General features: G+C 45.3%; 1 protein-coding gene across 1 annotated transcript in view; it reads left to right on the top strand.

Annotated features, from left to right (window-relative positions):
* NDST2 (N-deacetylase and N-sulfotransferase 2) overlaps positions 1 to 25,774 on the top strand; it is a 2,001,368-nt gene that overhangs the window by 1,655,500 nt on the left and 320,094 nt on the right. Inside the window, exon 13 of the mRNA XM_069610676.1 lies at positions 8,391 to 8,493. Coding sequence (XP_069466777.1) covers positions 8,391 to 8,493 — 103 coding nt within the window. The remainder of the gene's footprint in view (positions 1 to 8,390; positions 8,494 to 25,774) is intronic.

Genomic DNA, 25,774 nt, shown 5'->3' on the forward strand with positions numbered 1-25,774 from the left:
TACAGTGCCGGACGTATCACGCCAAATAGGAAGGGTAGGACATAAACACTAAAGGCAGTACTATATACATATTTACATTCAATGAGGTAAGGAGCCACATGATAGTGGCGTATCTGGGCATCGGAAGGTCATTGAGAGTCGAGAGATTTGAGCCAGTGGATAGTCCTGGCTCTGAATTGGTGGTAGGGTAGGTCCTCCCTGCAGGTAGGAGGGAGGGAGTTCCAGAATTGCGCTGCTTTTACTGGGAAGCTATTGCCTCCAGACATTGTAAGTTTGAACCTGGGCACCAGAAGAAGGTTGGAATTGGCCGTTTTTGAGGGGCGAGAGAGGGTGGGTCTAGTAAATCTGGCGATGAGGTATTGAGGGGCCGCTTGGTGGAGGCATTTATGAATCAGTGATACCGATTTAAGGAAAATCTTGTCCTTGGTGGATAGCCAGTTGACAGATCTTCTGGAATCTGAGATATGGGCTTTCTTCGGGATACTGAGGGCCGCTCTAAGGGCATCATTTTGTCGGATTTGGATTTTATTTGAGATATATTTGTTACAACCTACATACAACCTACATATAGAGCGTTGCAGTAGTCCAACTTGCACAGGATCGGCGCCCTGGCCAAGGTGGTACAGTTGGTGGGGGAGTGAAAGGGTTTGGCTGCCCTAATGAGTTTGCAAGTGTAGGAGGTGGCGGAGGCCATTGCATTCACTTGTTTGTTGAAGGTAAGGGTGGAATCTAGATAGAAGCCGAGGGTTTTAACCTCCTTAGCTACCTTGATCTTGTTATCGTCAATTATGAACGATGAGTATTTGTGGCCCAGTTTGTTGAGGTAGTATGTAGAGCCTAGAATAAGGAGTTCAGTCTTGTCATCATTCAGGCATAGACCGTGTGAGGCCATCCATGCCTGGATGATGAGGTACACTTTATTAACGAAGCCCCAAATCCTTGTCGTAATCCCCCGACAACAGGATGAGGATCTGGGTATCATCGGCGTAATTGGTGTAGGTGATACCCAGATCGTCTAGATCATCGAAAAGGGGCTTCGTGAAAATGTTATAAAGTGTAGGGGAGACGGAGGATCCTTGAGGCACGCCGCAAGTGATAGGTGTAGGGTCGGCTGCTGCTGTCAGTGAGAAGACTCTCATAGTGCGGTTATTGAGGAAGGATTGGATCCAATTGGTTGCTTCTTGAGAGAAGTGGGCAGCTTTTTGTAGGTGGTTGCACAAGATCTCATGGTCGACCAGATCGAAGGCCGCAGAGAGATCAAGAAGTAGCAATAGTAGTGTCTTACCCTGGTCTCTCAGCTCGTCTATCTGTGCCTTGAGATCTATAAGTGCAGTTTCGGTTCCATGCTGTGGCCTGAAGCCCGATTGTCGGACGCCTAGGAGATGGAAGTGCTCAAGGTAATGTTGGATCTGGTGGTATGCTATTTTGTCAATGATTTTAAGAAGGAACGGTACTGTGGTAATGGGGCGGTAGTTAGTTGGAGTGGATGGGTCTAAATTCGTTTTTTTAAGCAGAGGGAGGACCCAAGACTGTTTTAAATTATTAGGTACGGTGCCTGATGTGAAAGATGCATTTATTAGTTTGGTAATAAATGGTGTGAGATCACGGGCTGCATCCTTAATCAGTTGAGCGGGGCATGGGTCTCTGTGGCAATTTGAAGGTTTGAGGGTGAGAATAGTATTTTCTACCTCTTTGGTGGATACTTTGTGGAAGTTAAAGGGCGGGTTATGCGCTGAGGGGGATGGTTGAGTCAGGTGAGCCTTTTTATGGGAGGCGGTACTCGGCTTAGTAGAGGAGAGCAGAGATTCTTTTTTGATGCTTATCTTAGTCTTAAGGGAGGAGATTTTGTTCGCTAGGGCATTTTGTATGCCCGTGCACCAGTTTTTATCTTTGATACACGAGTCAGGCACTTGGATCGGGGATTCAACCTCTTTAAGTATTGTGAAAAGCTCTCTAGTATTAGATTTAGCTTGTGAGATTCGCGTACTATAAGACGTTTCTTTGCACAATATAATTTCTTTTTTATATTGGGAAGCTAGACTGCTCAAGTTTTTTTTATTTTCTGAGGGGTAAGCTCGCCAGATTTTTTCACAACGTCGCTTTTCCTGTCTGAGGGCTTTAAGATGAGGCGAAAACCAGGAGTTGATGTGTTTCCGGGGCTTGCTCTTTTTTAGCTTCAAAGGGGCTATGGCATCAAGGGATGAGAGCATGATTTTTGAGCATGAGTTGCACAGCTGGCAGAACTACAAAGCATGCATTGGTACTTTTTGTACATTCTAAAGATGATCTGGAAGTGCTCTGTTGTCATTTTTTTTGCGAGGGCATGGACAGTAAGATTGCGCTGCATTACTCAAATGTAATATTAGTCATAAAAGTTAGGAGTAATGTTGCATGTCACCCCTCCTGGGGAACATGGTACCTCCCAAGGGTCTGTGTGTTGTCACATGGTGGCAACCATGTGACCAAGTTAATAAAAGGGCCGATACCGCTTCCGGCTCGTCAGTCGATCCAACTATGACTCGGGTGTCATTTCTGTAAAGCACCATGATGATGCAACACTGCGTGCTGTGGGCCCAAGGACGGGGCCCAGCACAAGGACTGTGCCCCTGCTGGGCAACACTGTCCATTGTGGATGCTGTGGCCATGTGAGCATGGCTGGCGGTGCAACCCCAGCCTCGGTGCCCCCAGAGTCGGGGCTGCTGTGAGCTGGCACCAAGCCCATGTGGTCTGCCCCAGTGATCCAGGGGCGAGCAGGGTGATCCCTGCACACTAATTGCTGCGTGATCGCAGCCCAACTGTGACAGGCCCTGAAGACCCCGCACATGGAAACAAGGCACAATCACCATACACGAACTGATACGCCAGACATGAGGTTCAATTCCCAAAATCTAGGGTTTATTGCAAAGCAAATCGTCTGTCAGCTGACTGGATCTCACGTCTCGCAATGTGTGTTTCCCAGAGACAAGAGAGCGAGTATTCTCCAACAGTGACATGTATACAAAAAGACCATCATACAATCAGTTAGTGACACATCAAAACCGCCCATAATGTATCTTCCTGAGCAAGGGTTCGGTGATTGACAATTATGACACCTTCTAAGACATTGATTTAGCAACAGTTGCAATTTGCAAAGGCGCAGACAGGATTCATTGTTATAGAGAACATAATGCTCTTGTTCTGTGAGCAAACTGTGTTTGTAGGAGAGGCACATTCCAAAGCATGCTATCTTCTAGTTTCTATTAGTGAACTAGGGGTCAGCTTGATCTGAGAGGGCCCAGTAAGGGGGGGGTTGTGAAGAGAAAATAATTAATGCCATCAACAGCCTGTTTTCTATAGTTTCTGCAGTCTCAGCGAGACCAGCTGGCACCTGGCTTGGTGATTAAATGCCTCTCTGCTCGCCTTCAAGGAGGGAGGAAAACAGTGTATTTCTGTCTGGGCTAGTCTCTCAACATGTAACTTGTGGCCTCGCTGCGTGCAGGAGCAGAACTAAATCATTCATTTTTGCAAAGCATTAGAACAGAAAAGCAAGAGGAAGCAAAATGGCGAATTCTGTTGGTACAAAATGGACGCTCTATGCTTATGCTGACGATTCTGTACTGGCGATGTTGGGCATATGATGCGGTTGGTTTTCGGCCAACATAATATACCGTCTATGCTATGGTAGGGTATTTTCTAGACTAAGAACTGGTACTGGTTGGGTAACCCCGACAACATAGGTGGCCCGCCCTGGGAACCAGAGGTGGGCCCCCAACAAGTAAGTTATGCTGACTATTCTGTACTGGCGATGTTGGGCATATGATGCGGTTGGTTTTCGGCCAACATAATATACCGTCTATGCTATGGTAGGGTATTTTCTAGACTAAGAACTGGTACTGGTTGGGTGACCCCGACAACATAGGTGGCCCGTCCCGGGGACCAGAGGTGGGCCCCCAACTAGTAAGATTGTGGTTTATTTACTTTTTGCACCTAGGAGTTTGCTATTTTATCAGAACCATATATTAACGGGGCGTAATATTTCTTAGCTACATCATGCACATCTTTTAGTCTGCTTTTTAGAAAGATTCACATGAATACATATCAATGTCCGTTTTTTTATCAGGTGTATCTGTTGTGATTTCGTGACTGGCATGTTTGCAATTATTTTAATAATGTATTGACTGTGATTGTTACTTGTTTGTGATGTTACGTTTATTGTCCTTACCCGAAATAAAGTTATAACTAACGAACGTAAATCCACTGTTGATTTTTGTGATCTAAGCTGCTGGTCAGATTCGCAGTGGATCCTATTGTGTCCAAAACCCATCAAAGTAACTCATCTGGGGAATGCTGCAGCTCAACATAGTGAGACACCAGTGGAGCGTTAAGTTTTTTTGCAGCCTATTCTGCATCTATGTTCTAGAATCCTCTTACGTACGGTTGTCCGGGTTTGGCCCGCGTATCTTTTGCCACGTGGGCACTGAATGCAATAAATAACATTGGAGTTCTTGCAGTTGGAGAACTGCTTTAGTTCCCAGGGTTTACCTCTGATGTCCATTGTTTTTAAGTTTTTTAGTGAACCGCCACGCAGCACAGGTCCCACAAGGGCCCTAGTACTGGTCTCAAATTCCAAAGGGTGTTTTTCATGGCTTTTTTCCACAAATTGTTAGTGCACCAAATACGAAGATTCTTGGATCTCTTGAGAGCCATATGGGGGAGAGATTCATGGAGAAGAACCAATCTTACCAAAGGCCAGGGTTTCTTAATCATGCTTTTGAATCTCGATGTATTGGGGCAATAGGTGGTGACGCAAGTAATTTGCTGCTTGTCATTCTCATATACTTGGGGATGGGGGGGCGGGGTTAGTAGGTCCTCTCTAGGAGTGAACCTTGCCCTTTTCCGAGAGTTTTTGTTTCTTTTGATATCCTCTCGCCCTTAAACGGGCATCCAATTTCTCAGCATGATTATAGAACTCTTCCAGTGTGGAACAATTGTGTCTCACCTGAAGATGCTCACCGTGCGGTACAATTTATTTGAGTGGAAGCAGATGGTAGCTTTTGAAGTGCAATAGGGTGTTCCGGTCAGTGTTCTTTTTGAAGAGGCTACAACTTAACCTACCTTCCTCATGTCCAATGGATGGATCTAAAAAATTGATTGCCACTGTGCCCACTGTCAAGGTGCACTGGATATTTCTGCTTCTCCCATTAATACAAACAAAAACCTCTGCCAGGTTATCTTCTTCCTGTCCATATAAAAATAACATCATCAATATATCTCTGCCACTTCTGTATGTAATTAAAGAATGGAGAACCGGGAGCGAAGGCATATAGTTCAAACCATGCCATATCTATGATGGCCAGGCTTGGCACAAAGGCTGCCCCCATGGCACACTTGCTGGTAGAAAACGTAATCAAAAGTAAAATAGTTTGGGGGTAAGTGCAATTGACATCAAATCGATGATAAACTCCACTGGGACCTTTTGTTGTAAATGATGGTGTAGGATGACATAGTGTTGTGCGATATTAGTATATAATGCCTTAACCCCTGAATTGTTAAGGACAAGATGCCTCGTCCTAGGTGTATGGGATCTCCCATTGGGCCCATTTTTCTTAGCAGTTAAGTGGTTAATATCCATCCAGAATCTCTTCACCAGGATTGAATGCCTCCCCTTCGAAGCATTGTATAGCAGCCATGGTGTCTTGTAAGTACACCGACAAGTCAGAGGTAATGGTCGTGGGTGTTGACTCATTAGAGTGCCCCTTTGGTCGGTTGCCTTCTGGCCTCCCTCTTTGGGCCTGCTCCCTGCCCAAGTTCCTATTGTAAAATATCTAGGCATTAAAATGTATGTCACATTCGTCTGCGCCTCACGTTAAGGCCAGATGTACTGCTGCCCATTTTAATCATAAAATAAGATTATTCCTTTTGTGCCTGTCAACTTTCGTGGGCTGGTGCGCTCTACTTCTGTAATGGTGAGTTTAGACTACCGTAGTGTTAACTTGCTTGCGCAATTTAACATCTTTTTTCATTGGCTGCAGGTGGTGCAAAACAAAGCAGCACTTTTGCCCATGAGGTTACCTAAATTTGCCTGTACCTCTGCTGTGCTTAGAAAGTTGCATTGGCTCCCGATTAACAGCCAAATTAAGTTCCAAACTCTCTGTATGGTCCATCATGCCTTTCATGGCTGCGGAGCCACTTATCTCTGTCAGAAAATCAGGAGACACTGCCTCTCACAGAACCTTCGCTCTGCAGATCAATTTCTGCTCCATGTCCCCCACTTTCGTAAATCCACTATGGGTGTCAGAGCCTTTTTGATTGCTGCACCGTCATTGTGGAATTCTCTCCCTTTGTGCCGCTGGATTAGTGAGGATGATCTGTGCTTCGGGAAAGCTCTGAAAACGTGTTTGTTTAGTCACTGAGTTTACGGTTTGTTTTCCTGTCTTTCTTTCTGATGGTTGTCGGATCCTCTTCTTAGAAGGGACCATCTTCGCACCAGTCACCCTTGGGTCACAGTTGCGCTTTACAAGTTCCCTAACATAACATAGCATAACATCCACACCCGAGACAATTGGACGACCTGGGGGTGTGGTTTGATCCTTATGTATCTTCGGGAGTGCATAGAAGGTAGGTATTCTCCCATGACTCATTGAGGAATTCAAATTCCTTTTGGCAAATCCACTCTGTAGGCCAAAGGACATAGTATCCAACATTTCTTGTTTAATAGCCTGTGTAGGATCATTATCCAATTTCTTTATAGTGTTCCACATTCTCAAGTAAATCAAGACTCATACTAGATTGAATATGAGCAGACTAACTTGAGAATGGGCCTGGATCCCAGACTGGCAGCGTGGAAGATGGCCCGCAACAGGGATGGTCAATGGCAATCCCGCAGTGCCATGGGGAGACGCTAGCAGATAGTGCGACACAGCTGCACCAGCAGGAGGAGGGGTTATTTGCCCAACACGGACCCCTTGAAGAAGCATTGGTCCTGGTGAGTTAAACTGCCAGCGGTCTGCGCTCTGAGTTGTTGGAGCAGGGTGTGGGGGGGACGCTTGGGGCATGTAAAAAGGGCAGAAGGGAGGAGGGAAGGGGGTCTGTATAACTGAGGGGCTACAGCCATGACCCCACTAAAGCCCTTTTAAAAATCTTTTTCCTGTCCTTTCCACACGCCCCTGAGAATAGTCAGAATGGATTGGCTAGGGCCAGCATCTAATCCCAAAGGGGAGGGAGGCATTTAAGGTGGACACAGGAAAAAGGAAGTGTGGGTTACAAGGGCTAAGGTCTTAGGTGGAAGAGGACCACCAACGGACCAACCGGAAAGAAAGAGTATGGAGGCTGTTTCAGGAGAAAGGAGGAGGGGTACTGCAGAGTGAATGTGTGTGAGTGGCAGTGAGAGGAGAGAGCGGAGTAGTGGTAGTAGGAGAGAATAGTAGTGAGTGGTAGTGAGAAGTGGAAGGTAGTAGAGAGTGAGAAAGCGGTAGTAAGAAGAGTAGTGAGTGGGATTTGTAGTGAGGAGGTAGAGAGAGTCTTAGTATAAGTGGGGAGGAAGTATAGGAGAAGTGGTAGCAGTGGAGAAGTGGCAAGAGGAGGGAGGTAGGAGTGGAGAGGTGGTAATAGAGAGGTGGTAACCGCGGTAGAAGGAGAGTTAGTAAGTGGGAGGAAAAAATCACATCTATGGTTGGAGGTAGGAAGGCAGAGTGAAACATCGGAGGGAAAGAAGCTTGGTTTGGACGAGAAACAAAAAGGGAACTAGATTAGAATGGCATGGAGAGATTTAGCGTGACCTCCCTTGGTGATTCCAACAGTGAGTGTAAAACACTGTTCCAAATCCCTATAGAACACTACGCAGGCCTAGGGGAGGGATAATTGGTGTTGGAAAACCATGCCCCAGGGAGTCAGAGCGCCAACGTCTCAGGGTACCCATCTCAGTCTTAGCTCATGGCAGTAGGTGATTCAGAGCCATAGCACTAACAGAGATTACAGACGCCTGGATTAGGGTGGCAGGGGTTGACCCAAGGGGGGACAAGAGAGATCTGGAAAGCCTTGGCACCAACTTCCAATCCTTTCATAGTTAAAGTAACCCGTAATTTCTATGAAGCCTACAAGATAAAGAAACACTGCTGAGTCAGCGACAGGTGTCGGAGTGATTTATAGTGACGCCCCGTCACATTTGCTACTGTTTTGCAAGCAAGGCACCACATGAGCCCTAAGTGACAAACTCCAAGGAGTAGGACTACCACTACAAAAGTTGTTGCTGTGAGTAGTGTATTGTTGTTTTTAAATTTTCATTCTGTAAAATCTGGACTATATCAAACTGGTTGCATATTGGGAAACTCGGCAGACAGTCTAATCTATTGAATATAGTTGTTTCTATTACTCTGTTCTCGTTCTTACAATGTGTGTGTTCTTCCCTGCAGGTTTGATGATTCCAAAGGGTTTTGGTGCCCCATGTTAGATGGAGGAAAAAGTAAATGTCTGGGAAAAAGCAAAGGCAGAAAATATCCTGATATGGAGTCATCGGTAAGTTATTTTGGCAGAGCTGTGTTAACCTATGGTGGGAAGGCGGTGACTTAGCAGCAGCGGGTAGCTGCAGCAAGGAAACCATTTAATCTGAATAAATGGATGTGTTATTGGTGCTGCAGCAATTAATCTATTAGTACAGCAACTAATTCCATCTAAAGAGCATCCACATTCTTGAAGACCACGTCACTTTGTGTTGGATACTGGCAATAAATAAGAATAATGCATCATTCCAATTTTAAAAACCGCATAGTAGCCACAAAAAGAGATGACATACAGATTGAGAACATTGTAGTTTATCAGAAAGCTTGTATTAGATTACAACCAAGGGGTGCCAACTTGGAATGGCGAGGAGTAAAATGGATGTGAGCAACATATTGAAAAACATAAAGAACACATGAAAGCCATGTAACCACTTAGAGAATTTTGGACAGTTTAGACAAAAACATGACTTATCAAAAGTAAAGTGATGTTCGAAACAAAATATACTGCCATAGTCTGCAGAACATTAGTTTAAATGCTGGGCCAGACAATGAGCAAAATGAAATGAGAAACATTTGCCCAATGTGAACACACATAGTCTGAGAATGAAGCACTGTCCCCACTGCCCATGCCAAAGCAGCTTTGCTGCTAATATGCAGTAAAGGTCTGAGGCAACAGCCACACAAACCTTTACGCTGCTCAATTTCACCAAAAGCACAAGTCATGTCCTTTGTGGTTGCCACCCTGTTTGGAGGTGGCACGGTTGATAAAGGGCAGCTGCCTGTACTTGAAGTGATATTTGGGAACTGTTGGCAGAGCATATGTTTCTCACAGGACAATGCTCACACAAGATATCGAAAGACAAAACAAAGTATTTTAAGTTACACAGGCTGCTTGATTGGTAGCGGTGGAATTGGATGATTGTTCTGGTAATATGAAAGGGGCATCTGAGCCTGAAGTAAAGGCAAGCAGCCGAGTTCTGGAAATTCTGAGGTTCCTGTAATTGTGTTGCATGCAGACAGAAATGGAGGGAGTTAGATTAGTCAAGGCCAGATTAGTGCAGTAAAGACTGAGGAATTCGCAGAACAAGAGAAATGGGACAGTCTGACAGAGGATACAAATATGGTACCAGCTGGAGGTTGAAATGTGACGGATCGGAGAAGAGAAAGATAGAGATGCATCCAGTTTAAAGCTAAGTTTCTTCACTCCAGGGGCACGGTAGGACCCAAGCGATGAGGGGCAGATTTGAAAGCACCATAGAGAAGGAGGCACCAAAACCGATCTTGTTCTTTTCTGAGTTGAGCCTAAGAAAATTTAGGCTCCTGCAGGATGCAGTGGCTGAAAGACAACATTGAAATAAAGTAGAAGGAACCTAACTCGCAAACAGACAAGAAGCTGGGTATTACCTGCTTAAGTGTAAAAAGTAAAACTGAAGGAGGACATGTAGGAGAAATTTTGTTCAGGGTCTGAACTTGCAGCAGAAGGCAGTAGAGCAAAGCAGAACGGAATTGATGGAACTCTCTATTTTTTGGAGCAGGTGTTAATGTCCTCTTACGCTTCTATCTATAGGCTACACATAAAGAGAAAATGTCCTAATGATTTTAGATCCTTTGGACAAAAAGGGCAGATATAACACTCAATCGTTAACCCCATGCATGTACTTACAGAATTTAGTTTGAGACTAAATCTTAAACACACAAAATGCATGCGCTGGAGGATGCGTAACCATCATTCAAGGTAGGGTTCCAGTCTCCCATGCTATTAAATACTTAAGTTGGCCCTATTAGAGGGTTTTTCAAGATCAATATGTTCTCTACATGCCAATAACAGATTTAAAAGTGCCTTAGCCTTCCCTTTACAATCTCTGGAGTGCTCAAACCAGTGACTAGCATTAATTTACGTAAGTGTTATTTTAACATGGCTCATCGACCAGACAGTTGTCACAGGCGTGTAACATAATATCTGAAATACTCTAGATCAAGCATTTGGATTCGCCTATAATGCAAGCCACATCAGAATTGGAGATATAGATCACTGATCCTATGCTGTAGCCCAATCCTAACTCAGAATGCACCAAACAGGTTGTGGCACTCTGTGGTAAGATCAATAAACTTTGACAACATTTATTTTCATTCCCTTGCAATTTAGCAGAAATCTCATTCCCATAGAGCCCTATGGCTCGTCCTCTTCCACTGTACACCTTATTCATCAATGGCATAGGTTGTGTTCTTAAAGATTTCGAGAAAAGAAATAGACCTGCTATTGCCTGGCTCATCCTAATGGCTTGTTTATGCCAGAGCTACCACGCCCACAAGATGAAAAGCACACTCCCAAGTAAACAAAATGATATACTTTTTTTTAGGGATAATCCATTCACCGTAAGGACTCAGGACAAGTGACTATCTTTACCTATTAGCAGGACAAATTACTTGGTAACATTTTCTTTTTTGGGGCATTTTCTTTTAAACTTTTCTTTTAGATTTTTTGAACACATAGCAATGGTGTCATCATCAGTCCTCCAGAGAATAAGACAAACTTGTCCAATCAGGTATCAGTGTAAATTATCAAGAGTATTCATTCAAAATAACAAAAAAAAGAAACAATCTGTTGTATACAAGGAAGAGAACATTTTATATTATTGTGGCATGTTAGGGCGTCTCAGTGTGTACGGGAGAATCTCATGGGGAGGGACTCCCCTCCTGGGGACACTGGCGATCACCTAGGATACAATTGGCACAACACCTCTACCTAAACCTTCCCATGACCGCCTTCACACAACCACCCTCTAAGTAGTACCTCTATGTTCTATTGTAACATCAGGGCAATTCCATCTACTGCGAATCAGATGGTAAAAAGCTTGAAGAATGCACTTGGTACTAATACTGAAATGAGGAAGATGCGCAGAGGCATGATGGAGCATCTTTCTAGCATTCCGCGGAGGAGTATTCAGCATGGTGGCATAAAAACCAAGAACAGACTAAAGCAAATGTCAAGCCCAGCCGAGAGAGGCTGCAACCACAAAGCACGGCGGTTGGCTGCGTATGTTCTCCTCTAACCAGGTGGAAGCGGGCCAGTGCACAGGACCAGAGTGAAGACTAGCTAAGGGAAGCCGTTGGAAGAGACGCTGACCCGACAGCAAGAGCTGGTGGGAGAAACCTGCAAAGCCAAGTAGAAGGACTGACATCCCTAGAAGTCCTGGAGACATGACGACACCGTCTACAAGGTTACAGGTGGTTTGGGAGACCCAGAGGGGACACATGACCGCGTGCAGAACAGGCTAAAGCAGTCTTCCCTCAGCCCGTTGGTAGACCTATCTCTAGGGTGGAAAACGAGGGATGCAAGCCATCAAGGTAAAAGAAGTAAACTTATGCATCAGGAGTGATCTCTCTCATGGCAGTACTTAGTAGGAGGGTGAACCAAGTTGCCAAAATCAGAAAAGCAGAGAAAGAAGGGTCAAGGACCCTAAGAAGTATGTCTGCATTCAAGGAGAACGTCCTTACTCCAGTGGTGTGTATAAGACCACTGACCACCGGAGAAGGCTCTGGGAACATAATCGAAGAGAATAATATTCTCAGTCCATCCTCACCTCGGTGACTTAAAGAGGGCCACTGAACCAATGAGAAATTGATGGGACATTGTCAATACCTGGAAAGAGAGGCCTAACGAAAGGTACAGAGTAAATGATAGAGAGGGCACTGTACCAGAAGCCAGGGGAAGAGAGTCGTACCCCCCACCTCCCTGTTGTGGAAGTTGTGAACATTGTGCGAACCTCAATGGAGCCAGGAAAGGGAGTCATTCTCCTGGCAAAGAGACTGCCAAGTGTTTTGAAAGTCCAGTCAAGAGAGTACCAGGGGAAGGGAGTCGTTCCCACTAGTCCAATTGCGTTCAAGAGAAGATTAACCAAGACAGCAGAAGGGAGTAATTCTCCTGTCCCAAAAGAACTGTACCCTACGCTGTTAGGGAGAATTCTCATTCTATGGCTAATTTCCTTTACCTAGTGAGTCCCTCAGCAGCTTTGCTGGATTTCTGGAGTTTATTTTTTTTCACTTGGTAAGAGTGTGAGCTTTTTCCCCACTCTTACCTGTGTTTTGCCATGTGTATTATTACTGTTTTTGTGATTGTGGGCTCTGGAGTACACCACTTCAAGAGCCCCACTCTTTGTGCGTTACACAGCACCCTCCGTGCAGTGACACAGGGTTGTCTTTTAGACTTATCACCAACTCCATTTTCTGGGGCTGACTACTGTCCCCCAGAAAAGGTAAAGTTGCCATTAACTTTACATAGTCACTTTTTAACCACAGATCCAGTACACTCCATTTTATATGGAGTATTGGAAAGGGTTAATGCATAGCCTTTTTTATCTGTGTATCCTGGAGCGTTGTTTCGCTCCCTTAACATTAAGACTTGGCTGGTGGCAGTGGTATCTACCCTAATTTTGCTACCGCAATTATATTACCTAACAAGGTAATGTTTTAGGCTATTTTAGTAGCCTCAAACTTTAAACCTGCTTGCCCCAATACTTTTTATTTCAACTCCGGTTGAGTTTAATCACCATTTCTTTTTGTTAACGTCCTTCTTGGGTCTTTCTTTGCACGGCAAACCAGGTTTGCCTCCTTTGTTCGCTGATCTTTGGCGGGCTTCTGACCAGAAGCCCTCCTTTGGTGTCTAGGTGGGCTGAATGTGAGGGAGGGGTGTAGTCATCCCCTGCACAGGGTTTCCTTGGAAATCCAAGTTGCACTTTGTGTCTATTGGCTGAGGTGGTTGTCCGAGCCGGACAACCCCCCTGCTGTGTGATTGCCAGGCAGGCTGTGTGAATGGGAGATTTTGGCATAAAAGGCAGGACTCTTGGGCTAGAAGGCAGAGTCCCACTGGAACTGCAAAGAACCAAAGAGAAGCGGAGAAGAAGACGGCTGCTGCAACCCCGAGCCCCAATGAAGCCCTGCTGCAGTCCTGCGCTATCTACCCTTAATCGACAAGAGAAGATCCAGTCCGGAGTCGTCTTCCCTTGAACCTGGTGGGATCAACCAGCTCACCCTTTCTTCAGTCAGAGAATCCTCTCCTGGGTCAAAATCACTGCTGTGCTGTAGTGGTCCGGATAGCCATCAGAAGAGCCCTCTCCTGATTTAAAGGAGTGCACCTTTTATTCATCGTTGCCTTTTTCGCTGCTGCTGGCCTCATCCCTGGGTACTGCAGATCGCTCCAGATGTCCTGCTTCTTGTCCCCACGACTGAAACCGCAGGAACCGTGAATCTGCAGGAACTACCAGGAACAACTGCCGTGGCACCAGCTTTCTTCAACGGAATAAGGTACTTTGCACATTTGGTCCTCTCTCCGTCTGACCATCCGGAATTGGGATGAACCCTTTTCCTACACGAAGGCTTGTCCTTTCTTCCTACCCTCTTATAACTTTTCCTTCCATCTGACAATATCTAAGTACTCTTGGCATCTCGAATCTCGAACTGTTCAACGTGTGATCCTCGGCAACCAAGCATCTGCTCCATAGACACTGGCGCAGGCCTATTGACTTTAAGCAATATCTTTGAACGAGTCCTCTGATCCTATTGCCTTCACAAAGGTATTGCCTGTGATTTTATCCCCTTTTCCCTTGTTTGAAATTCTAAAGTACAAAGTGTGTTTTAACTTAGTGAGCATTTCTATCCGCGGTTACGCGTTAGTATCGCAACACCGGTCTGTCAAATCCTAATGTACTTACCTTGAATTCCTTGGAACAAGTGGAACTGGTTGTGTGTAGTGTATTTTACGTGTGATTTTAAAGTATTAGAAGTGGGGTGTTTTACAACAGATGGTTTAAAAATAAATGTACTTATATTTTTTCCCTGAATCCTTGAGTCAGTGTTTGCTTGAGTCACAGTAACTGTGGTCCTTTGTGTAATCTCTACTACTGCTCATTTGCTCTTGAGATAAGTCTGGCTGCTCCGCTACTGCTACCACTTTAACAGTGTAGTACAGGCTTGTACCAAAGGTGAACTTGTATTACCACTTGTAGTCTTAATTGTGTGTAGTGGTCCCTAAGGGCACTGCACAGGATTCTGCCTAACACTGTTGTACAGTGGTGAGGACTTTTAAGTATAGCGATTACACTTAGGGCCTCATTACACGGTAGGCGGTACACCATGGTGCTATTAGCACCATGGTTGCCGCCGGTCCCATACCGGTACCACCATGGAGAAAAGGGGAATTACCACCCTATTCCAAGGTTGGCGGGGCGGTAATTCCCCCTTTCTCCATGGCCCTTCCCCATTCCCATTTTTGCCCCATAGGGCTCAATGGGAATGGGGAAGGGGCTAATTACGGTACCGCAAATTGCGGTACAGTAATTAGCACCAAGGTCCCTTTGCGGATCCTAACTTTAACGGCTGGTCTACACCAGCCGTTAAGGTCGGGTCCCGCAAAGGGACCTCGTAGTAAGGCGGTAAGGGTTTACCCGTACCGGTAAACCCTTACCGCCTACCGTGTAATGAGGCCCTTAGAGTGCTGCTATTGCTCTGGGTCAACTAACCACAAGGTTAAATACCACTAATTCTGATAATTGAAAAATCATGTGAAATATCGAAAGCTACAGTGAAGAGAGTCTCTTGAACTACACTGCGGAGGTTTTGAGAACCATGTGTAGGGAGAGGAGTCTCTCTGGCAAAGGAAAAAAATCTGAACGGGTTGCTAAGCTATTGGGAAAACAAAGTCTGGAGAGTGGGTCAGAAGGGCCTACCCCTCCTGCAAATGTGGATACTGATGTTTCTGATTCTGAGGGTGTTGAAGAAGTAGTAGATATCTCTTGGTTAGGAGTCCCTACCAATCCCTTGCCTGCTCATAAAGCACAACCTCTGTCCACAGGGACCCCCACATGTCCTACATTTACTCCTGAGTTTATTGCACTAGAAAAAATGAGACTTGAATTAGAAGTAAAACGTATTGAGGCACAAACTGCCATGAAACATCAAGAATTAAGGCTAGGAGAAATGGAGATGGCTCATGCTCTAGAAATGAAGAAATTGTCTTTGGAAAATGTTTCTCTCCCAGAGTCTTCTAGGTCTTCCAGCCCTAAGGGACCCCGTATGCCAAAGGAAATGATTGGTATGTATGAGACTAAACTTGATGTTTTGGATTGGTTAGCAATGTTTGAGTACAATCATGGGATTCAGGGTATCTCAGGGAATCAGTTGATTCATTGGGTTTTCTCTAGGCTTCCCCCTGTTGCAAGTGATGCTGTAATGGAGTTGGGGGAGGAGGATAAGCAGGATTGAGTGTGTGAAGCTAGCTTTAATAGCTAGATTTGGGAAGACCCCTTCCCAGTACCTTAAGAGGTTTAGGACCCTCAAAAAGCATGATGGTACACCTTGGGCTACCTGGGTGTGTGAATGTTTGAAAAATGTAGATGGTTGGGTTAAGGGTTACAAAGTGAACACGTATGAAGGTATAAGGAATCTTGTAATGTTGGAGTCTATTTTTTCGTTATATATCTCTGTTTATTGTTTTACAGAACAACAATACATAACAAGTACGACTTATGCATGATACAGGTAAAATACAACTTAGAATTCCTGCTGTTCTAGAAGCGCACCTTCCAGGTGTAGGTGTAGAGAGTGCGTGGTGGAATATACCAGTTCTTAATGTTCCTTTGCTACACCGTGCTCTATATATCCTCCTTTCCAGACCCATGCAGCGGTCCATGTCCGCCTCCCATTGGTTTAGTTTGGGTCGTTCCTCTGAGCCCCATGCTGTTGCAATCAGTCTCTTGATCAGCCCAAGGGCCACGGCCAGGAAGATTTTCTCATGGCTATTAAAGTCTGTGCTTTCCAGAATTCCCAGCAATGCAGGTTTGGGGTCCAAGGGGATTGGGGCCCCCAATACGATGGATAATTTTCAGGTACAGTTGACCCAAAAGATTATAATTTGTGGGCATTCCCAGAGTGTGTGATAGAATGTGCCATCCTCCATTCCGCATCTGAGACAGTTGTCATTTTCTATTGTCCCCCAGTTGGAGTCTATTTTTGATGTCTGCTCTACTGAGCTTGGACAGTACTTGGTTGATTCAAAGGAGATGGATCCCAAGAAGTTAGCTAAGGCTGCTGACTTGTGGGTTGCCAACAGGGCTACTCACAAGGATTCTGGGGCAACTCAGAAGAAGGATGAGGGAAAGCAGCCAACGAAAGACAACAAAGAGAATTCCAATAATTGCAATCCAAAAGAGGCCCCCCCAAACATAACCAGGGTAAGCCACAAGGGAAACCGAATCAGGCTAGTGTACCCTCTGGTCCCAAACCAGATGGAGGTCAAAACAAACCCCCATTCAATAAAGCATTTGGTAAATGCTTTGTTTGTGGGTCAACTGTCCATGTGAAAGGAGATCTGAGATGTAAGGGTAAACCTTCCGGGGTCCACACTGTCTGCTTAGCCTTCTCCCAGGTGGATGAAGTACCTATAGCCAATGGAAACTTTCAGTTACTAGCTGGTGCGCCCATGAGAGTCTCAGCTAGTGTTTCTTTAGTGTCCTTGGGTCTTTGGGAACAACAGAACCTAGATGTCTATAGCTCAATCCCAGATAATACTTAAGAGTATTACAAAGATAGTGTTCTTGTGAATGAACAGGAAAACCCTGCCATCAGAGACACTGGATCCAGCATAACTGTGGTTGATGAATGTTTTTCAAAGGTGGATGATGTTGCTAAGGCACCCAAACACCTAACCAAGTTAACTGGAGGCCCTGTGAAAATGTTTCCCCAGTTACCAGCTCTCATCCAGTGCAATGACACGACTGTCAGAATAACTGTAAGTGTGCAAAATAATGTGCCTGGGAGAGTCCTGTTGAGTAATGACCTTAAAACTCTTGGAGTTGTGGCCAGTACCCCCAGGCCTCCCAGCAAAAGGAAGCAGGAGCTGACAAGGTCTGCTAGGGCGAGCACCTTGAGAGGCTGTCTTGGGGACTTGATAGAAGAAACTATCACCCCAAGTCCACAGGACTTATTTACTGCTATTGCAGGACAGAAAGAGGCAAAGGGGAAACCCAAGTCTGCCAGCAAGAAACCAGCAAGCACTCCTGTGCCCAGAAGGACATCTCCAAGACTGTCCAAAGTCACACCTCCAGTGTCTAGTCAAATGATCGGCACAATTTGGTCGACAGGTCAAATGATCGAATTTTTTTTTTTAGTTATATATATATTTTTTTTAGGTTTCCGTTTAGGGAAAAAAAGTGGTTTTTAGCAACAAAAGGGGGTGGGGGGACCCCCCCCCCCCCAAAATAAATGTGAAAAAACAAACAAAAAAAAATTCAATCATTTGACCTGTCGACCTTTTGGTGTCGACCATTTGTCCTGTTGACCATTTAGATTCAATCATTTGACCTACAACCTCCTCCACCAGCTGCGGCGGTGTTAGGGAGAATTCTCTTATAAGGCCTATTTCCCAAACTTAGTGAGTCCCCCAGCAGCTTTGCTGGATTTTTGAGGTTTGTTTGTTTCTGCTGCTAAGAGTGAGACTCTCTTCCTCCCACTCTTAGGCATGATTTGAGGTATGTCTCTGACTTTTTGTGTGCTTATGGGCTATGTTTTTTTTTTTTACTCCATAGGGTATCATCTGTTTTTGTGTATGTGTTACACAGCACCCTCAGTGCAGTAACACAGGGGTGTCATAGTGACCCCCAAATATAAACTCCATACCCTGGGACTGACTACTGTCTCCCAGGGCATGTAAACTCACCATTGACTTTACTAGTCCAAAATTGTGAACAGAACCAGTACAAACCATCATATTGTGGAAGTACTGGAAGGGGTTAATTTGATTGCCCCTGGGTCTGTTTTCAAGGGTGCACTGTCCAGTCCCCCCTTGTCGAGTTTCTGGCTGGTGGCAGTGGTTACCATGCAAAATATTCCACCGGAATATTTCCTATGGGATTTTCCCATTGATTTTAAATGCACCACTTTTTGGTGCAATGTTAAAGATACCGCCGGTTTATTTATTTAATATTAAATCACCGGTTGGGTCTTTTTGCCAGAACTCTTTTCTAAAATGGCGTTCGTGTCCGTCTCTGTAACTCCAACCAAGGTCGGGCCCTTTGTTCCACTTTTTGGCGGGCTTCTCCACAGAAGCACTCCAACTGGTGCCACTCTGTCTGGGTTCCACAGGATGTGTGGGTGGGGGAATTGGCACCCTGGACTGCATTGCCTTAGCAACCCAAGTCACACTCTGTTCTGATTGGGCCAATTGTGAGCCGCCCGGCTCACCACTTCGCATGTTTGAGTGACAGCTAGGCTGTTGAATGGGGATTTTTTTGCATAAAAGCAGGGCTTTTGGGACTGGAACTTGAGACGTCACCACAGGACCTAATAAATCCAAAGAGGGGAGAAGCTGAGCCATCTGCAACGACGATACCACCGTTGGAGCCCTGCTGCAACGACTTCACCACTTTCCCGACGACAAGAGAAGATCTTCTGCTGAAAGAGTCTTCTTCCTCTGAGCTGGTGGGATCAACCAGTTTGCCATTTCGCCTTCCAGGACGTCTCTTGGTCGAATCGCCCGTGCCAAGTACCCTGGCGGCCGGATAGCCAAGCTTCACCACTGTGACTGCGAATACCAGGAACGCACCTTTTAACCGACGAACTCCGCGGCTGGTTTCTTCCCTGGGCAGTGCAACGACGCCAAGTTTCCTCCTCGACGAGATCCTCTCTTCCCCTGGTCGAAACCACGAACTGCATCTGCTGCCAGGAACAACTGCCACCGCTGGAGCTTCCTCAACTTTAAAGGTACTGTATTCCACCTGGCCTCCCTTTCGTCGGTTTGCTGAAGGTGACCCTTAAATCCTTGGCTTTCCAACTGGGTTGGCCCCCAGACCTTCTAACTTTATCTTTTGAACCACCCCAACCTCTTTTGAACATTTCAACAAAGACTTGAATGCATTTCGCAACTGTGTGATCTTGGGCACATTTCACCTTGCTCCATTTAAAGTGGGCCTGGCCTATGAACTTTGGCTCTGCAGTAGAGTCTGCCTTCAATAACTTGTTTTTGTCTCTTAAAAGTGTTGGGAACTGTTTTATCTTTATAACCTGCCTTTTTCTCTCCCTTTTATTTAATTATTGGAGTGCCATCTAAGTTACGCGTTCACCTCTGTTTTGTCAAAAAGTGGTGTTTTAACTTAGACTTGTCTAAATAATGCTTAAGGGAGGTGTGTATACTTTTCTGATTGTGTTTTGAACTTGCTTTGATTAATAGTGCTAGTGTATTTTCTAAAGTGTGTGTTAAATAAATAATTATATACTTTTGATACAAAGCTCTGGTCAGTGTTTGCTTGTTCTACTGTGTTTTTGGCCCTATTGTGTAGCCTCTGTATACTGCCTAACTCTTCTTGAGAGAAGTCTGACTGCTCAGCCACAGCTACCAGGTAAATCTGGGTGGTGCAGACTGCTACCAATTGGGTTTACTGCTTGCTCCTGTAGTCTTAATCTTTTGCAGTGTTCCCTAAGGGAACTGCACAGGATTCTGCCTAACAGGCTGAGTGTGAGGGTCAACCCTGTATGGTCCAACTAGATACTGAGGAATCAGATCTAGAAGAAGATGTTACTCTGGTTGGAGATCTTGACCCCGTTGACCATCCTGAGCTGCAGTCTTTACTGGCAGAAGGTGGACCCAACAGGGCAGACTTCAGCAGAGGACAAAGGGAGTGTCCTACTCTTGAAGGTCTTCACCTACAGGCAGCTTCTCAGCTCAATGGGACTGAGTCTGGAAAGTATAGATTGCACTGGGAATATGGCCTCTTCTACAGTGAACCGACTGAGTCAACCCCTGAAGACTGCAAAAGATTTGTAGTGCCTCTAGTGAACCGACTCCAATTCCTACAGTTAGCCCATGAGATACCTTTTTGGCTGGTCACTTAAGTTTTAAGAAGACCAAGGAAAGACTCTCTCTCTACTGGCCTAAAATGGGTTCATAAGTAGACAAATTCTGTAGGAGCTGTCACACTTGCTAAACCTCTGGCAAGAGTGGAGCCAAGAATGTGGCACCCTTGTTGCCTCTCCCAGTGGTGGGAGTTCTTTTTGAGAGGATCGGGATTGACATTGTTGGTCCTCTTGATCCTCCCACATCTTCAGGTAACAGTTTTATCCTGGTTGTAGTAGACCATGATACTAGGTATCATCCTGAAGCCATACCTATGAGGACTTTTAAGGCTCCGGCTGTGGCTAAGGCCCTACTTGGTATTTTTACCAGAGTAGGTTTTCCTAAGGAGGTGATATCTGACAGGGGTTCACATTTTTTGGCCCACTACATGCAAGCCATGTGGAAAACCTGTGGAGTCACCTACAAGTTCTCTACTGCCTACCATCTCCAAACCAATGTGCTGGTGGAGAGGTTTAACAGATCTATGAAGAGCATGATAGGTGCTTTAAAAGAACCCCTTAAAAGAAAGTGGGACCTTCTACTGCCATGCCTTCTCTTTGCATATAGAGAAGTCCCTCAGGAGGGAGTAGGATACAGTCCCTTTGAACTTCTGTATGGCCATCCAGTCAGAGGTCCATTGGCCCTGATTAAGGAGGGGTTAGAGAGTGCTCCTTCCCCCAAGCCATTCAGAGTGACTGACTATGTGATAGGTCTCCGGAGGAGAATGTCACACATGATGGCAGAGGCAAGTGATAACTTGAAGGCTGGTCAAGCTCTGGTCAAGCATTGGCATGACCAGAAGGCTAACATGGTGGAGTTCACTCAAGACCAGCTGATTCGTGTTATGGTACCTACAAGGCAGAGGGCCTTACAGCACAAATAGATAGGACCCTTCAAAGTTGCGGGTAAACTTGGAGAGGTGAACTATCTGGTGGACCTAGGCAATCCTAAGGAGGCTCCCAGAGTCTTTCACACCAACCATTTAAAGGTGTATGTTTCTAGACCCGACATAGGGGCATTGCTCCTAGCTTCAGCTCAGGAGGAGGAGGAGGAGAGTGAACCTCTGCCTGACCTCCTCAGAGGCTTACCTCTAGATGAGCAAGTGGAAGGAGTTAATCTCTCTTCCAGTCTCACATCTGACCAGCCGGATGAGTGCAAATTACTGTTTAATCAGTTTGCCTCCCTGTTCTCACTTTCACCAGGCTTGACCCCATGAGGCCAGCATGATATCCTCACTGGTGACTGTTTACCTGTAAAAAGCAGGGTTACAGAATGTCAGACAATGTAAGAACCCATATAAGGAATGAGGTCAACAAGATGCTTGATCTCGGGGTAATAGAACCCTCTACTAGCCCATGGTCTAGCCCAGTTGTGCTTGTACCAAAGGCAGGATCCAAGGAGTTGAGATTCTGCATGGGCTATAGAGCTCTAAATGCAGTCACTAAGACTGATGCCCATCCTTTATCTAGGACAGATGAGCTGGTGGACAAACTTGGTGCAGCCAAGTACCTCAGCACATTTGACCTAACGTCAGGCTATTGGCAAATAGCCCTGACAGACCATGCCAAGGAGAACACTGCATTCTCCACCCCGGCTTGCCTCTAACAATTTAAGGTAAGGCCTTTTGGATTAAATAATGCACCTGCTACATTTCAGAGGATGGTCAATCAAGTTCTGAATGGGATGGAGGACTTCTGCATGGCATACTTGGATGACATTGCAGTGTTCAGCCCTACATGGGAAGAACATATTGATTACCTAGGATATGTTTTGCAGGCTCTTGAACATTTCCATCTGACCATAAAGGCATGCAAATGTCAAATTGGTCAGAGCACAGTGGTCTACCTTGGTCACGAGGTATTAAGAGGTGAAATAAGGCCATTGCCTAGCAAAGTACAAGCTGTACAAAACTGGGCCACCCCTACTACTCAAACCCAAGTGAGAGCCTGCCTAGGTCTCACTGGGTATAACAGGAACTTCATAGAGAACTATGGGACCATAGCTTCTACCTTGAATGTCATCTCCTCTCCCAAATTTCCTAAAAAGGTCAGGTAGAATGAGGAGTGCAATCAAGCTTTTGAAGGTCTGAAGAAAGCCCTTTGTCAAGCACCAGTCCTAAGAGCTCCTGACTACCACCAACCCTTCATTGTACAAACTGATGCTTCTAATGTAGGTATAGGTGCAGTCCTTAGTCAACTGGATGAGAAAGGTAGGGAACATCCCATTTGTTTCATCAGCAGGAAGTTAAAGGATCCTGAGACCAGGTGGACAACAATAGAACGTGAATGTTTTGCTATTGTGTGGTCACTGAAGAGGTTTAGGCCATACTTGTATGGTTCTACTTTCATTATTCAGACTGACCTCCAACCCTTGAGATGGCTGATGCAAATGAAAGGGGAAAACCCAAAACTACTCAGATGGTCAATCTGCCTGCAAGGGTTTGATTTTTCCATTGAGCACAGAGCAGGAAGTCACCAGCAAAAGGCGGATAGTCTCTCTAGGAGGTTTATAACAGACTAGAGGTATGAGATCCATCCAGGAGTGGATTAAATCCTCCTGTCCCTTAGTCTGGAAGCGGGGGGCGAGTGTTAGGGAGAATTCTCATTCTATGGCTAATTTCCCTTACATAGTGAGTCCCTCAGCAGCTTTACTGGATTTCTAGAGTTTATTATTTTCACTTGGTAAGTGTGTGTGAGCTTTTCCCCCACTCTTACCTGTGTTTTGCCATGTGTATTTATACTGTTTTTGGGATTGTGGGCTCTGGAGTACACCACTTCAAGAGCCCCACTCTTTGTGTGTTACACAGCACCCTCAGTGCAGTGACACGGGGTTGTCTTTTAGACTTCCCACCGACTCCATTTTCTGGGCCTGACTACTGTCCCCCAGAAAAGGTAAAGTTGCCATTAACTTTACATAGTCACTTTTTAACCACAGGTCCAGTACACCTCATCTTATATGGAGTATTGGAAAGGGTTAATTCATAGCCTTTTTTATCTGTGTATCCTGGAGCGTTGTTTCGCTCCCTTAACATTAAGACCTGGCTCGTGGCCGGGGTATCTACCCTCATTTTCCTACCGCAATTATATTCCATAACGTGGTCATGTTTTAGGCTATTTTAGTAGCCTTGAACTTTAACCCCCTTGCCCAAATGCTTTTTATTTCGGCTCTGGTTGGGTTTAATCGCCATTTCTTTTTGTTAACATCCTTCTTGGGTCTTTCTTTGTGCGGCAAACCCGGTTTGCCTCCTTTGTTTGCTGACCTTTGGCGGGCTTCTGACCAGAAGCCCTCCTTTGGCGTCTGGGTGTTTAGGTGGGCTGAATGTGAGAGAGGGGTGTAGTCACCCCCTGCACAGGGTTTCCTTGGAAACCCAAGTCGCACTTTGTGTCTATTGGCTGAGGTGGTTGTCCGAGCCGGACAAACCCCCCTGCTGTGTGATTGACAGCCAGGCTGTGTGAATGGCGAATTTTGGCATCAAAGGCAGGACTCTTGGGCTAGAAGGCAGAGTCGCCACTGGAACTGCAAAGAACCGAAGAGAAGCGAAGAAGATGGCTGCTGCAACCCCGAGTCCTGGTGAAGCCCTGCTGCAGTCCTGAGCTATCTATCCTTCAACGAGAGAATCCTCTCCTGGGTCGAAATCACTGCTGTGCTGTAGTGGTCCAGATAGCCATCAGAAGAGCCCTCTCCTGATTTAAAGGAGCGCACCTTTTACTCATCGTTGCCTTTTTCGCTGCTGCTGGCCTCATCCCAGGGTAGTGCAGATCACTCCAGACGTCGTCCTTCTTGTCCCCACGACTGAAGCTGCAGGACCCATGAGTCTGCAGGAACTACCAGGAACAACTGCCGTGGCACCAGCTTTCTTCAACGGAATATGGTACTGTGCACATTTGGTCGTTCTCTCCGTCTCACTATCCGGAATCGGGGTGAACCCTTTTCCTCCACAAAGGCTTGTCCTTTCTTCCTTCACTCTTATAACTTTTCCTTCCATCTGACAATATCTAAGTACTCTTGGCATCTCAAATCTCGAACTGTTCAACGTGTGATCCTCGGCAACGGAGCATCTGCTCCATAGACACTGGCGCAGGCCTATTGACTTTTATCTGTATCTTTGAACTAGTCCTCTGATCCTATTGCCTTGACAAAAGTATTGCCTGTGATTTTATCCCCTTTTCCCTTGTTTGAAATTCTAAAGTACAAAGTGTGTTTTAACTTAGTGAGCATTTCTATCCGCGGTTACGTGTTAGTATCGCAACACCGGTCTGTCAAATCCTACTGTACTTACCTTGAATTCCTTGGAACAAGTGGAATTGGTTGTGTGTAGTGTATTTTACGTGTGATTTTAAAGTATTAGAAGTGAGGTGTTTTACAACAGATGGTTTAAAAATAAATGTACTTATATTTTTTACCTGAAACCTTGAGTCAGTGTTTGCTTGAGTCACAGTAAGTGTGGTCCTTTGTGTAATCCGTACTACTGCTCATTTGCTCTTGAGATAAGTCTGGCTGCTCCGCTAATGCTACCACTTTAACAGTGTAGTACAGGCTTGTACCAAAGGTGAACTTGTATTACCACTTGTAGTCTTAATTGTGTGTAGTGGTCCTTAAGGGCACTGCACAGGATTCTGCCTAACACGCCAAGGGTAGAGAGTCATTCCCCATGGTCAACTTTGTTTCACGAGAACATTTGCAATACGCATGGGGAAGGGATTAATTGCCCCTGGCCTGTGTAGGTTAAGAGAACTTTACCGTGCCACCACCACCAATCCAGGAGAAGGAAGTCCTCCTGGTGAAGAAACTTTCTATTTGATTAAAATATCCTTAGTTTTATATTGTATGGGACAGAAGTAGGGTTTTGACAAAGGATGGTGCAGTTTGCTCGTTTAGTTTTATATTGTGGCAGGAAACACCCCTCATAGAAATAGGGATAGATAGGTTTCTGTCACTACAAAATAAGTCTTTGCCAACCATCAGGACACCCCCTTGTCAGTCTCGTGCTTCTGCACCCGTACACCGTCCATGTACAATCACATATCTCCCACCACAGTCTGAAATGGATCTATAAAGAGAGAATCTTAGGGAATGGGAATTAATGTTAGAACTCCTCTGGAGTATGTCGATGCACCTACATACCAACTATTAGGCTCCCAAGAACGGGCAAACTTTGAATGGGTTTCTGGTTTCAAGTGGGTCTTTTTTGTCTTCTTAAGTGTCTATGGTCACACATGACCTTTACACTAAACAAAGCAAATAAAACATTTGCATCATAAAATATTTCTTCACAAAAACAAAATAGCTAAAAATAGAAAAGTTGACCTAGGCCAAAACATTTCATTTCGTAAAAGGAAAACCTCGCCATAAATGATATCAGCAGCAGTGCATGTCAATTATATAGCAGTTTGTTTTTCCCAAACAGTTGGCC

This window comes from Ambystoma mexicanum, chromosome 8 (genome assembly GCF_040938575.1).
Source record: "Ambystoma mexicanum isolate Mex_15411 chromosome 8, UKY_AmexF1_1, whole genome shotgun sequence".
NCBI classification, from domain to species: domain Eukaryota; kingdom Metazoa; phylum Chordata; class Amphibia; order Caudata; family Ambystomatidae; genus Ambystoma; species Ambystoma mexicanum.